Source organism: Alosa alosa, chromosome 8 (genome assembly GCF_017589495.1).
Source record: "Alosa alosa isolate M-15738 ecotype Scorff River chromosome 8, AALO_Geno_1.1, whole genome shotgun sequence".
In the NCBI taxonomy this organism is placed as follows: domain Eukaryota; kingdom Metazoa; phylum Chordata; class Actinopteri; order Clupeiformes; family Clupeidae; genus Alosa; species Alosa alosa.
In genome coordinates this window covers 19,064,504-19,079,503 of record NC_063196.1, presented here as the reverse complement: position 1 = coordinate 19,079,503, position 15,000 = coordinate 19,064,504, and the positions used below count along the sequence as shown (strand labels likewise).

General features: G+C 44.2%; 1 protein-coding gene across 1 annotated transcript in view; it reads right to left on the bottom strand.

The window, feature by feature from the left end:
• The window catches only part of fam184ab (family with sequence similarity 184 member Ab), a 132,419-nt gene that overhangs the window by 24,555 nt on the left and 92,864 nt on the right, over positions 1-15,000 (bottom strand). The window contains exons 12-13 of the mRNA XM_048250057.1: positions 8,626-8,779; positions 7,156-7,283 (exon numbers count right to left, since the gene is read on the bottom strand). Of these exons, the coding sequence (XP_048106014.1) occupies positions 7,156-7,283; positions 8,626-8,779 (282 nt within the window). The remainder of the gene's footprint in view (positions 1-7,155; positions 7,284-8,625; positions 8,780-15,000) is intronic.

The following is a 15,000-nucleotide window of genomic DNA, read 5'->3' as shown; positions in this document are numbered from 1 at the left end:
TTTATTATTCCTTAATATGTGTTCAACTTTGAATTTATGGAAACACGTTGTGCTACACAAAACGTTTTTTGGTAAAAAAATATGGTGTCCATTTAAATATGTCTCCAGTACTGGATAAAAAAAAAGATTGTTCTGAAGAATGTGTCAATGTTGTGTTTTATATTAATTATTCATTCATATTGATGGAAATAACTTTCTTCATAGAATTAGAATTGACATAGAATTGCTCCATATGCTTTTCTTCAAAGATTTTGATTGCTTCAGATACACCGTATATTTCTACTACTTAAAACAGCCATATGGATGTTCAATCATTTAACAGTATTAATAAAAGTACTGTAAACACAGTGTAAAGACAAGCACAGTAACGAGTACTGTTTTTACTTCTTAAAAATTAGTCTACCTTTCATAGAATGTACATTTTGCACATATATGCAATACATCAATGTAATAGTCCACAACTTGAACATTTAGATTTGGCCCGCGGCCCTCCATCCCAATTCATTTCTGGCCCTTGACGGGGAAGAAATTGGGCACCCCTGATTAAAAGTATCTTCTAAATAAATAAATGTAAATGTAACAGCAATTAGCCATCTCAGTCATCTTTTGCGTTGCATGTGACGTGGCGTGATGTGATGAGACCGCCCCCTGCTTAACGTGTGCACACGCCCCATTAAAGGAGAGGGCCTTTTTAGCGGTCCACATGTGTAAACACATGCCGTGAGTCAGCGTTGTGAGTAACAGGGTGCCATTAGCAGGCTTCAGTCTAAGCCCTGTCTGCCTAGTAGCATTAGAATTAACCAGCATCAGCCTCTAGGGGGTTTTGAGTGTGTGAGTGTGTGTGTGTGTGTGTGTGTGTGTGTGTGCCTGTTTGAGTGTCACTGTGTGTGTTGGAGTGTCACTATGAGTATGTGTGTCGCTGTGAGTGTGTGTGTGTTGGAGTGTCGCTGTGAGTGTGTGTGTGTGTGTGTGTGTGTGTGTGTGTGTTTTTGAGTGTCACTGTGTGTGGTGTGTGTGTGTGTGTGTGTGTGTGTGTGTGTGTGTTGGAGTGTGTGTGTGTGTGTGTGTGTGTGTGTGTGTGTGTGTGTAAGTGTGTGTGTGTGCTTTAGCAGTGGGGAGATCCAGGAATAGTTACAGAGTGAAAATAAACAGACACGTTAGGTAGAAGAGCACAGCCAGGGGTCTGGCTCCCCCACTGTCTTCCTGTTCTTCATTTTTGTCAATCAACTCTTCTGCGAATAAGATGACTGTCTGTCTCTCTGCCTAGCTGCCTCTCCATCTGTCTTTACAGGAAACCTTTCAATCGGTCTGTTTTTTCAGCATCTCACATCCCCCCCTCCATCCTCTCCAGCCCTCTTCCTCTCAGAGGCGGTGGTCAGGACACAGAGAGCCTACTGTGGATGAACCCACTGAGTCGTTGAGCTCGCTGAGGTCCACCCTCGGGAGGTCAGGAGGCCACCACATGCTAAGTGGGGGGCAGAAGTGGTGCTGAACCATAATGGGCCCCCAACCACCCACACATGTACCCACCGACCCAACTGCAATCCCCCAGCCCCCCAAACCAACTACCAACAAACCTCCATGGAGCTGTTGCGGCTCCTTCTCCTTCATTCCACGGTTTAATAAACCAGCCAAGGCCACCGCCTTCTCAGAGGAGGGCAATTAACCAGCCAAGGCCACCACCTTCTCAGAGGAGGGCAATTAACACTAAGTAAAAGGGGACAGCGAGACCGAGAGAGAGAAAGAGGGAGAGAAAGAAAGAGAGACAGAGAGATAGTGAGGGATGTGGGAAGAAAGAGACAGCGAGAGAGAGAGGAGAGAGAGAATGAGAGAAAAATGAGGGGGAGAGAAAGAGACAGGGAGAAAGGGAGATGGAAACGGAGAGAGAGACAGAGACAGAGTGGGGAGAGAGAGAGAGTAGTAGGTTCTCATTTACATGCACAGATGGAATATTCTAGTGTTTTCCCAGCACGGCGCCAACCACCTTGCTTTGTACCATGCCTCAAACACAACCATGGCCCCTGACCTATTAGTATTTGAAAATGTCTGACAGTGAGAGAGAGAGAGAGAGAGAGATAGAGAGAGAGAGAGAGAGAGTGATGGCAGTGCGCTTACTTATCAAAGGGTGCTTTTGACCAAAGTGTTCAAATGGTGCGTAGTGTTAGCGTTATAAAAGATCAGAGCTTTCACCTCCTGGGGAACAAAGGAGAGAAAGTAAATCCTGCCTCTAAACAACAGGTGATCATCATCACACCTGTGTAGTGAGGGGGTTATGCACAGAACACGCACAAGAGCACAGAGTGGACCTCCAGCAGACAGCAGGGGCCACGTGAATCACGTGAATCAGATGGAAAGAAGGTTCTAGAAATACTTAATAATCGCTTTCTCTTTTTACATCTTGGTTTCCTCTCTAAACCTTGGCACTTCCATTGTAGCTCTGAACTTAACTCTTAGGTTTTTATTATATATGGCCAACACATTTTCAGTGTTTCCATCAGTACAATTCATTGCAGTAATACATTCCTCAGTTTGTGGGCTCTCTGTATGAAGAACAATGCTGGTGTTTTTATCACCCTGATCTGAGCTCTATTAAACAAGATTGGTGCACATGCATTGTTATACTGTAAGCACTTCTATGGATTTGTTTAGACTGTAAATAACCTGGCCCCTTTTGCTGTTGGGGCCTCTGAGGCCACTACTGCATTTGGGTTTCCACTGTGCAACCTTGGTGCTGTATTATAAACTCCCAATGGGGAGTTTTTGTGTGTGTTGTGTGTGTGTGTGTGTGTGTGTGTGTGTGTGTGTGTGTGCTGTTGGAAATTGCTCTATCCACTATGCCTCGAAAAAGCTACCACACAAACACAAGTCTCCCAAACATATAGTCACATATGGCTTTAAATCATGTTTCCCTCAGTTCAAATGTTAACATTGTATGTGTGGTAGAGAGAGAGAGAGTGTGTGTGTGTGTGTGTGTGTGTGTGTGTGTGTGTGTGTGTGTGTGTGTGTGTGTGTGTGGGGGTGTGGGTACGTCTATGCACAGCATAAGCGTGGCATATTAAGGTCAAAAGGGCCCTGCAGATACAACTGCAATAACCAGGAAACATGGTGATGATACAAGAGCTTTGCTTCCCTGCATGATGCCTGTTTAAAAATGCGCATGACAGGAGCTTCCCCTCTTTCCACATGAGCCACAGCTTCAGAGGCACACCAGGCACACCTCTCTCTCTCTCTCTCTCTCTCTGTCCCCCTCTCTCTCTCTCTTCCTCTGTCTCTCCCCCCCCCCCTCCCATGTCTTTGTCTTTTCACACAATGTAGGAATTCAGATTCTGAAACACTGCTTACGGAGATCTTTTCTGTATTGCTGCAAAATATTTTGTCTATGTGACAAAAGAAAAGAAGGGGAAAAAAGATGAACAAAAAAAGCTCTGAAGTTAGGGGAGACAGACAACCTGGTGCTGCTTTGATGTGCTGCTTACAGTCTTTGCCATTTAAAAACAAAAAAGCGCTCTCCCTAAAAAACAGATGAAGAGAGAGAGAGAGAGAGAGAGAGAGAGAACAACAACAATGGAAATGAACAGACAGTATGTGCATATATCCTGGTTGTTTGCTAGCGGCAAACGCTAACTCGTGCCCTCTGACCCTGCTGTTGCACGGCTAACGGGAGTCATCCACTCCTGCGGGGACACATCTGGATGTGGAAGGTGGGCGATGAGCACGGGGTCAGAGGTCGTGAGCATTAATTAGTGTGATTTATATGTGAGAGCTGGCCAACAACTACCCCCCCCCCCGCCCCCGAACACTGCAGAGTTCCCTGTTATCACTTCCTAATATCAGAACACAGTATGACCACCACAACATCACCCTCTGCCCAGACATCTGGAGCAAAACTACAGCAGTGAGATGTTAGTTAAGTCTACTTTGGGTAATAATGTATGTGTCAAACTCGCACATGATTCTGTGACTATATCAGGAATGTATAATAAGATGCACATCGTGACTGCGCTATCACTAAAATAAATCACTGTATCGCTAAAATACTGCTGATGCTGCAATGGGAAAGATAGAGAGTCCTGGACTCTGCAAGTCAGTCAGCAAGTCTGAACACGTTTCAAACTGAACATCGGTATGAATGTGTCAACTAATCAGAAACTTCAAGAGACCAGCATCCTCGCATGCCAATTATTTTGCATGCAGTCTGCACACCAAAGGCAGGACTCTAACAGCGCCCAAGAGTGGCATAAGTTAGCACAAATGAATAACATTGCAGAATAACATTGCTTACAGCGTCTTTTAAAGTAGGAGTGTGTAGCAGAAGGCCAGTGTGCTGGTAGCTGACATTTATAAGGAAAACCTTCCTCCTGCATTTACTAAAGTCTGACTTTAGTCTGACTTTCATTTGTCAGCTACTCATTGACAGCGAAGGCCAAACATTGGCAAATAAAATGGCAGCACGCGCATACACACACACACACACACACACACACACACACACACACACACACACACACACACAGACACTTTCAAAGCTTTGAATGGACTTTTGTCTCTCCAGGCACAGTTACTCACTGATACAGTGAATCGAGTATATTAATTCAAAAAAATTCAAAAAAACTCCCCAAATCACCAGCAAAAACACCCTACTGAGCTCATCTCCGCAATGACTCTGCAAAAACACAACTATGTCCCCAATGCCACAAAGATCTGCACGGTCTGAGAAAGACAAATGGGCCTTATACAAGAAACGATATATACAAACAGATTTTGTCATGTTGTTCACTTATAGAAAGTTTGGTTTATTTCATGCTTCAATGAATCATAAATAATTAGATTATCAGCAGGTAGCGATCATATCATAGGATATGATCGCTACCTGGAGTGAACACTTATAAAAGGAGTGAAACACTTATAAAGTGGCAGAGAAAACTATACACCTTTAAAATAAAAATAAAAATCTGTGAATTTGCACACCATAGACATTTTATTTTAAACTCAGTGACTGATTAATTGAGCGTGTAGGCTGTAGTCTAGCGTGTAGGCTAGAGAACTGCAAAGGTAGGCTTACATACTTATAGACCCTTTCAAGAGAGTTCCATTATCAGCATCATAGTTGGCCCCACAAGACTTCCGTTTTAACATTCCATATGTTATCTTAATGCAGAGGAAGTAGATTGGGGCCCAAATAGAACGTTCAAGCATTGTTTTTGTTTTTATTGTTGAAAGGGTCCATACATACAGATACTCCGATGTGCAGACGCATGCACCACTGGCAGGGAATGTAGTTTAGAGCTTACACGTGCAAAGCAAAACATGGAAAACTTGCACATGGTACAACGCTTGTCTTATAGAGTTTAGGCGGTGTGACATATGTTAATATCAAACAATCAGCCACACGCTTCCAATCAATGAGTAAATGGGATTTATCATGCAGCCCACCAGGGTAAGAGCAACTTTGGATTGTTAAGAGCTTTTGTTGAGTTCTCTTGATAGAAAGTTACTGTAAGAGAGGACTTAAGATAAATTTAAATTATTGCTGCATGAGGCCAAATGTGTGAGACAGATACAGATATATATAGAAAGAAAGTGTGTGTGTGTGTGTGAGAGAGAGAAACACAGTATATTTGTGTATGCTTTATGCGACACTATTTCATTTGAAATGGACATGCCTATCTAGAGAGCTAGATAGAGAGATAAAGATAGATAGATAGATAGATAGATAGATAGATAGATAGATAGATAGATATATAGATGTATATATATAATATATAAAGAGAGAGAGAGAGAGAGAGAGAATGTAGAATTGTTAAAATGCACAACTTTGCAGCACCTCATTTCAGACCCAGTGTCGTGGGATTTTATTTCCCCCACTTTGTCTGCAGCAAATCTTAAATAAATCTTGCTGCCGGGTGTCATGTGCTCTCTTGGTGAACCTACAGTATGTGTGGAGTGTGCCTGTGTGTGTGTGTGTGTGTGTGTGTGTGTGGGGCAGTGAGGGATGGCAGGGAAAGGTAGAGTGTGACAGCATGATAAGATGGTGTGGGTATGTATGTGTTTCTGTGTGTATATGTGTGTATATGTGTGTGTGTGCCCGTGTGTTTCTGTGTGTGTGTGTGTGTGTGTGATGTGGAGAGAATGAGACAGCACACTGGAAAGAACTGAAGAAAGAGAGAGAGAGAGAGAGAGAGAGAGAGAGAGAGAGAGTGTGTGTGTATGTGTGTGTGTGTGTGTGTGTGTGTGTGTGTGTGTGTGTGTGTGTGTGTGTAGGCTCATCTTCTAGCCCCTACAGGATACAGCACTCATAGGACTGTACAAGTCTCAATTCACCAGGGGGTGGTTGTGTGGAGGCGAGGACAGACAGAACACTAAAACACAGTACACCGCTCAGCACAATTACTGCCCACTGCTGCGGCCCGACGCATCGCCGAGACACCCGGGTATAGCCAGTCCCCTGGACACCCTGCCGCTTTCATTTCCATAAACTTCAGCGGGGATCTAAGTTTGTCAAACTTGCAATTTTCACTCTCACCCACTGAAACTTGGACTTGTGCAGTATCAGCATGGGGAGTGTTCATACATCATGCTAATCTCTCTGCATCTCTGCAATCCCGTCCCGCTAAAGCTAAACTGGAATTAAAAGCTATTAGCTTATCGGGCGGCTGCTCCTGATACTGTGGGTCAGATGCACCTACATGCTGTTATCTGTAATGTCTGAATTACATCTAGTAATGTTGATAGTCTCAATATACATTGTGTGTGTATGGTGTTCACTAAATGTGGCTACAGTGCTCTGTAGGCTACTGGCTATGGCACGCGTTGACTTGTGGAATGGGTATGGGAATGGGTGTAATTAAAACATTCAATTTTGCATTGCTGGTACCCTGTTTATTAAACTGTAAAAATGTCTGTAAAGATGTTTTCCATACATCAGAATTCCTGGCTAGATTATAATCTGGGTTTGGAGTAGAGAATCCAGAGAGGATCCTGGAGGATCTCCACGGCTTAAATATGTGCATTATGTATTTGAATCTGTCTGATCTGTAGGGCATCTGGATGGGTCATACCTGTGTGTTATGTGTCTAATCTGCAGAGTATGTGGATGGGTCATACCTGTGTATTACATGTCTGATCTGCAGAGTACTGTATGTGGATGGGTCCTACCTGTATCCTGCTCTGCTCCATGGCTTTCTCCAGCTCCTGTTTGGCGGCGGCCATCTCTTGCTGGTGAGTCTGACGCATGTGCTCGATGGCCGAGGCGTGGAGGTGGTTCAGCTCTGAACGCAGAGAGGCTGAAGTAGAGAGGAGAGGGGTGGGGCAGGGGAGACAGAGAGAGAACTAGATTTGAAAAGTTATTATCATACCAAAATATATTATTCACACAAAAGTGACTGTGTGTGCTTGTGAAAGGGTGAGTGTGTGTGTGTGTGTGTGTGTGTTCATGCAACAAAGTGATAGAAGAGAGACAAAGAAAGAAAGAAAAAAAGAAGGAAAGAGAGAGAGAGAGAGTCAAGTTGTATGCAAAGTACAGTGTGTACATACTTTTGTGTGTGTGTGTGTGTGTGTGTGTGTGTGTGTGTGTGTGTCCACAAGTGAGTGCAAAGCAGTTCTGCAGTTCTCAGAATGCAAGGACGGAGAGACTAAAGAGCTTTCTCTATTTAAATCCTGATGAGCGGCGCCCGGCGCTTTCAAAATGAAATCTCATTAATCACAGATACCTCCACTTCCTCTCTACGCACCGCACCAAACCAAATGTATTAGCAGCAAAGTCTCTGCAGTGACCTTGGCTCTTCATTGGGACTAGAGCCCAGGAGAAACCACCACTGGAGACACTTAGTGAGTCCTCATACTAAACAGTATGGGCTTAATGGCCTGTGCCCTTTGTTTTGACTTGAGTGTGGAGACATCCTGTGATGAAGTCGAGTCATCTCGAGCATAGACTAAGGGATCAGGAAATATGGTGCAGTCAGCCGGTCGGAAACGATGTGCACGTCGTCTAGGAGAAGTCTCATCTATTTCAGTGCTATGCCAAAGGAATATAGCACTGATGTGGTTTGAGAAATTGCACTTGCTATTGAAACAAACCAGGAGACAGGCAAGGAAGCATGCAAATTGTGTCCAAGGGTCAGTTACAGTGAAACAACAACTTTAAAGCATCAATTTTTCATAACTGTGACAATATACCATTTGTGTCAAGAATTGCAATTTGTTCCTGAATCATCAGGAACATTGTTTCATCTCACACCACCAGCACTGAACCCCTTGTGTCTCTGTGTGTGTTGTGTCGGCAGTTGGTCTCTGTCGGTGCACTCTTAAAACAAATGTGTTAGAAACAACACAAATTGTGTTGTCCCTATATAGACATAGAGATGTGTTAAAAGCAACACAAGTTGTGCTATTTTCGACACATTCGAGTGTGGTTGGTGTGTGTCTTGTGTGTTGTATCGGTGGTATCGGTGGTTGGTGTGTGTGTCTATGTGTGTGGTAACGGTGGTTGATGTGTGTGTGAGTGTGATATTGGTGGTTGGTGTGTGTCGGTGGTTGGTGTGTGTCTTGGTGTGTGGTATCAGTGGGAGTGTGGTATCAGTGGTTGGTGTGTGTGTGTGTGTGTGTGTGTGTGTGTGTGCATCTCACCCAGCATGGCCTTGCCCTCGTCCTCCAGCTCGAAGCGGAGTGTCTGCAGCTCCTGTTCGGACTGTTGCTTGAGCGTCTCGATGTTGTGCCTATGGGCCTCCCGCAGAGACTGCAGCTCCATGTGGTGCTGGTGCCTCAGACGCTCGGCCAGCTCCTACACAGACAGACAAAGTGGGAGAGAGAGAGGGAGGGAGGGAGAGACGGGGGGGAGAAAGAGGGAGGGAGGGAGAGAGAGAATTAGTATTTAGATGATCAAACTAATATATCCCTACAATGCCTTTAAGAGTTCATATCTTGTGTCTGACAGATAAGGTAATATATTTTCCTCATCTGTGTATACTCCCACGTACAACCACACACACACGCACACGCACACACACACACACACCAAAGCAGTAACAGCCATGGGCAAGTGTCTATGAAACTTTTTCGTAGCTTTCAGTGGCGTTGCGTGAGTTGATGCTGATGACAGTAATTACATTGCGATCAATAGGCACTTTAGGCACATCAGCAGCCCCTTTCTCACAGATTTCTGGAACGCTGCCCTCCGCATTCAGGACAAAAAAAAAAAAAGAGAAATAAAATGAAAAATGAATACCATCCAGTGCAGCCGAGGGCACCCAGTGACTCGGCTTTAATTAGATCAGAGGTAAAGATGATATGGTACGCATGCAGAGCAGAGAGAGAGACATGCCGTAACCAGATGGAACAGGAGACACCTGCTCCCGGGCCAAGAACTACTTTTGCACCCTGTAATCTCTGCCTCTGTGTGTGTGTGTGTGTGTGTGTGTGTGTGTGTGTGTGTGTGTGTGTGTGTGTGCTTTGGTGAGCTGCCACAAATTAGGCCTCAGAACGCAAAGGTAAATATATTCAGTGCCGTGCCAGGTTGGCCGGGATGAAGGTTGGTGGGCTGAAGGGGGGAACCGGAGGAAGAAGATGTAGCTGGTTTTAATAAGCCGACAGTCACAGAACACACACACACACCACACACACACACACACACACACACACACACACACACACACACACACACACACACACACCACACACACACACACACACACACACACACACACACACACACACACACACACACACACACACACACACACACACACACACACACACACCACACACACACACACACACACACACACACACACACACACACACACACACACACACACACACACACACACACACACACACACACACACACACATACACACACACACACACACACACACACACACACACACACACACACACACACACACACACACACACACACACACACACACACACACACAGCAACAGACTGAGGTGACATTAAGAGATGACTGGGGCTTAATGCAGGTAGATTAGCATAGGGGGACATGGAAGAGTGACGTAGCTAGGCGTGAAGCAGGCAGTTTAGAGCCTAATCTCCGGATGGTGGTGCTGAGCGGCTGCACTGGATTAACAACAGAATAGGAAAAGTAATATTACCGTCACACAGACACACACATCGATACACACACACACACACACACACACACACACACACACACACACACACACACACACACAGACATACAAACTGTGTGTTTATCTGTGTGTGTTTGTGTGTGTGTGTGCGTGTGAAAATGATAGGGATTATGTGTGTGTTTCACTGCATTCCAAGTCAATGGCAAAGGCAGTGTGCTAGTCATGCATACTGTATGAAACACTCATACATGAATGCAAAAGGAGCACGAAAGGAGACCATTTGGCTTTGAACATAAACAATAAGCACACACACGCACGCGCGCACACACACACACACACACACACACACACACACACACACACACACACACACACACACAACGGCCAAACAATGATATAACACAAACATGCAAAGTACCACAAGAACCTCTATGGAGACACAAGTGTTCCATTTGCACCTCAGCGTCAAAATTGCTGACACAAACAGATTACAGTATCTCTCTCTCTCTTATTCTTTACAGTATCTCTCTCTCTCTCTCTCTCTCTCTCTTATTCTTTCATTTTTTCTCTCTTTCCTCTCTGTTTCTCAGGGGGCAATAGACAGTATATGGCTACAGTAAATAACCTCCCTCGTGGTTTAACATGGAGCTGCAAAACCCCCACATAATGAATCCCATTACCACCACACACTCAGTCAACACTCATTAATTGGCACAGAGATGTTCATGATAGATAGATAGATAGATACTTTATTGATCCCCAGGGGAAATTCAAAATGGAGCTCCTAACAAAGAACATCTGCAAATCCACACCCCTGAGAGAGGGGACAGAGGAGTAGAACAGACGGCTGTACAGTAAAAATTGAGAAAGAGCGTGTAGCGTGGGAATATAGCGTGGGAGAGGGAATGTGAAGAATGATAGAATGATGATTAGAGAAGGATATGGCGGGGGGGGGGTGGAGAACAAGCGAGGAAGAGGATGGAGAACAAGCAAGAGAGAGAGAGGAAGCAAGAGAGATAGAATGAGAGAGAAAGAGAGTGAACTAAAGATGGAGATGGAGAGCGAGAGAAAGAGATAGATGGAGCAGATATATGAATTTGAATTTGAGAGAGAGAAAGAGAGAGAGAGAGAGAGAGATGGAGCAGATATATGAATTTGAATTTGAGAGAGAGAAAGAGAGAGAGCGAGAGAGAGAGAGATGGAGCAGATATATGAATTTGAATTTGAGAGAGAAAGAGAGAGAGAGAGAGAGAGAGAGAGAGAGAGAGAGAGATGAAGCAGATATATGAATTTGAATTTGAGAGAGAGAGAGAGAGAGAGAGATGGGGCGGATAAGTGGAGGGTCCCGTGGCCCTCACACAGTAGCACCCAGCAGAGCACACAGATGATGGCCCTCCGAGATAATATAATGTGAGGGCACATCACACTCGCCGATCTGCCGCAGCGCCACGCTCTGAATCGGAACATCGGGGAAAGAAATAAATAAAGGACAAAAGCTTCAGAAAATCACTACTCTAGAAAAAAAAAGGCCTGGTTGTTACAGTAGCATTGATTGAATGTGGTGAGACTTTTCCTTGCTGATGGCAAGGTGGAACATGAGAATGATCTGTGTCTGCAGGAGGGAGGAAGAGAGGGAGGGGAAGAGAGAGGAAGAGAGAGAAAGAGGAAGAGAGGGAGTGGAAGAGAGACAGGGAGAGAGTGAGGAAGAGAAAGTGAGAGAGAGAGAAAGAGAAAGAGAGGGAGAGAGGATACAGTGTGTAATGGGTGCTATTCATTCTTTTTTAATGGATAAATAGCTTGCATCATAATCATTTAAAGTACTTAACTCTACCGCAAATACAAACACACTACAGGAAATTAGCCCACTGAGTACCTCACAATTGTGCTGAGACAGTGAGTTTGGAAAAGTTTGCTAAACTGTTATCTTTACGGGTACTTTAGTCATACAGCCAGTCCACGTTCAATGTGAGCATTGGCTGGTAATGAACACTGCCTAAGTGGATGTCGTTCTTCAAAGTCAATGAGTCTTGGCATTCCATGGCTGCAACAATTGACTCAGATGTGGCCAACAAAGACTATCTGATCTCAACACAACAACAAACATTGATTCCTCTCCCTCCTGGCTCAGTGGGTTAGTGCATGCTCATTGGCCTCTCTCTCTCTCTCTCAATATAGTTTCCCCTCATTCTCTCTTTCTGTTCCTATCATTATTTCCCTCTCTTTTTACCCCTCTTTTTCCTACTCACTCATTCTGTAATCCCCCCTCTCCCTCTCTCTCCTCATCCCTCTGTCTCCATCACCCTCATGATTCGGCTGCACAGCATGAGCCACCGCATGTGCTGGGTCTTTTTTCTTTGCTTGCCAGGGTGCCGAGATGGAGAGAGAGAGAGAGCGAGAGAAAGAAAGAGGGGAAATGCTTTTTGCACCTTTTGTGTCAGCTGGCAGGAGACCTTCACAGCCCTCCCACATCTGTTTAGCTAAATAGCCTTGCCGCCAATTTTACCTCAGTACCTTTTCTCTTTCGAATAACATCCTCTCCGCAGAAGTCCTGGCAGTGGATGACTTAAATGGAGTGTCCATGTTTGTGTGTGTATGTGTGTGTGTGTAGGGTGTGTATGCGTGTATGTGTTCGTGTGTGTGTGTATGTGTGTGTGTGTGTGCCTGTGTGGTTGTGCTTTTTTTTTTTGTGTGTGTGTGTGTGTGTGTGTGTGTGTTTGTTTGTGAGCGTATGTGTGTGTATGTGTGTGTGTGCCTGTGAGTTTGTGCATTTTGTTTGTGAGTTTGTGGATTTTGTGTGTGTGTGTGTGTGTGTGTGTGTGTGTGTGTGTTGACATGTGTCCGAGTACTTGTGAGTATTTGGCCATTCTCACATCCCTCTCTCCTTTCGTTTCCAGACTAGACCGCTCGGTGCTGAGAGAAGACACATTCACGCTCATGTTTGCTCCGATATTGAGTAGATGTCAGTGTTTGGATCTAACTAGTGAAGAGGGGTCTCCATTGACACCGATTTCACAATAGGAATGTGCACACACACATACAGTACTCTCCCTCTTTATTAGCACTACTGGTAAAGATGCGTAAAAAATAGTTATATAAAAATTTAATTTTCATATTCAAATATTCAACTTCAGAGTGCTTTTGAACTTTCAAGCAGTAATCCATGATTTCCTGTTTCATTAAAGTATAAAAATGAAAGTCACATAATATATTTTCGTCTTGATTTCACAATAAACTGTTTTAATGTTTAATAGCGTGTTTTAATGTTTAATTCAGCGCCACGCTCTGAATCGGAACATCGGGGAAAGAAATAAATAAAGGACAAAAGCTTCAGAAAATCACTACTCTAGAAAAAAAGGCCTGGTTGTTACAGTAGCATTGATTGAATGTGGTGAGACTTTTCCTTGCTGATGGCAAGGTGGAACATGAGAATGATCTGTGTCTGCAGGAGGGAGGAAGAGAGGGAGGGGAAGAGAGAGGAAGAGAGAAAGAGGAAGAGAGGGAGAGAGGATACAGTGTGTAATGGGTGCTATTCATTCTTTTTTAATGGATAAATAGCTTGCATCATAATCATTTGAAGTACTTAACTCTACCGCAAATACAAACACACTACAGGAAATTAGCCCACTGAGTACCTCACAATTGTGCTGAGACAGTGAGTTTGGAAAAGTTTGCTAAACTGTTATCTTTACGGGTACTTTAGTCATACAGCCAGTCCACGTTCAATGTGAGCATTGGCTGGTAATGAACACTGCCTAAGTGGATGTCGTTCTTCAAAGTCAATGAGTCTTGGCATTCCATGGCTGCAACAATTGACTCAGATGTGGCCAACAAAGACTATCTGATCTCAACACAACAACAAACATTGATTCCTCTCCCTCCTGGCTCAGTGGGTTAGTGCATGCTCATTGGCCTCTCTCTCTCTCTCTCAATATAGTTTCCCCTCATTCTCTCTTTCTGTTCCTATCATTATTTCCCTCTCTTTTTACCCCTCTTTTTCCTACTCACTCATTCTGTAATCCCCCCTCTCCCTCTCTCTCCTCATCCCTCTGTCTCCATCACTCCTCATGATTCGGCTGCACAGCATGAGCCACTGCGCTGGGTCTTTTCTTTGCTTGCCAGGGTGCCGAGATGGAGAGAGAGAGAGAGCGAGAGAAAGAAAGAGGGGGAAATGCTTTTTGCACCTTTTGTGTCAGCTGGCAGGAGACCTTCACAGCCCTCCCACATCTGTTTAGCTAAATAGCCTTGCCGCCAATTTTACCTCAGTACCTTTTCTCTTTCGAATAACATCCTCTCCGCAGAAGTCCTGGCAGTGGATGACTTAAATGGAGTGTCCATGTTTGTGTGTGTATGTGTGTGTGTGTAGGGTGTGTATCAAAGTCAAAGTCAAAGTCAGCTTTATTGTCAATTTCTTTCTTCACATGTCTTAGACATGCAAAGAGATCGAAATTACGCTTTCTCACTATCCCACCTGGTGAAGACAAGACATATTTGACCAATTTTAAGTCCCAGACAAACATAACATTCAAGTAAACAAAAAAAAGTAAGTAAATAAGTAAATAAGAGGGCACATATAATAATGAAAAATAAGAGCAGCAAAATTTTGTCCAAATTGTGCATAGACAGTCAATAAAATACTAGTGCAAATACTGTAAAATACTATAAAATACTGTTTGACCTATAATAAAGAAAGTGGCATAGTGGTGCAAGTTATGTAAGAGCAGCAGAAGTGTTAGTGTTTTCAGGACAACAACACCAAGTTGTAAAGTGTACAAGTGTGCAAGTGTTCAAGTGTGCAGGTGGAGAGTGCAGGCGGCCATTGTGGGTCCAATGTCCAGGATGTTATGTAGCTGAGGGTGGAGGGGGGAGAGGAGGGAGAGTTCAGCATCCTACAGCTTGGTGTGTATGAAG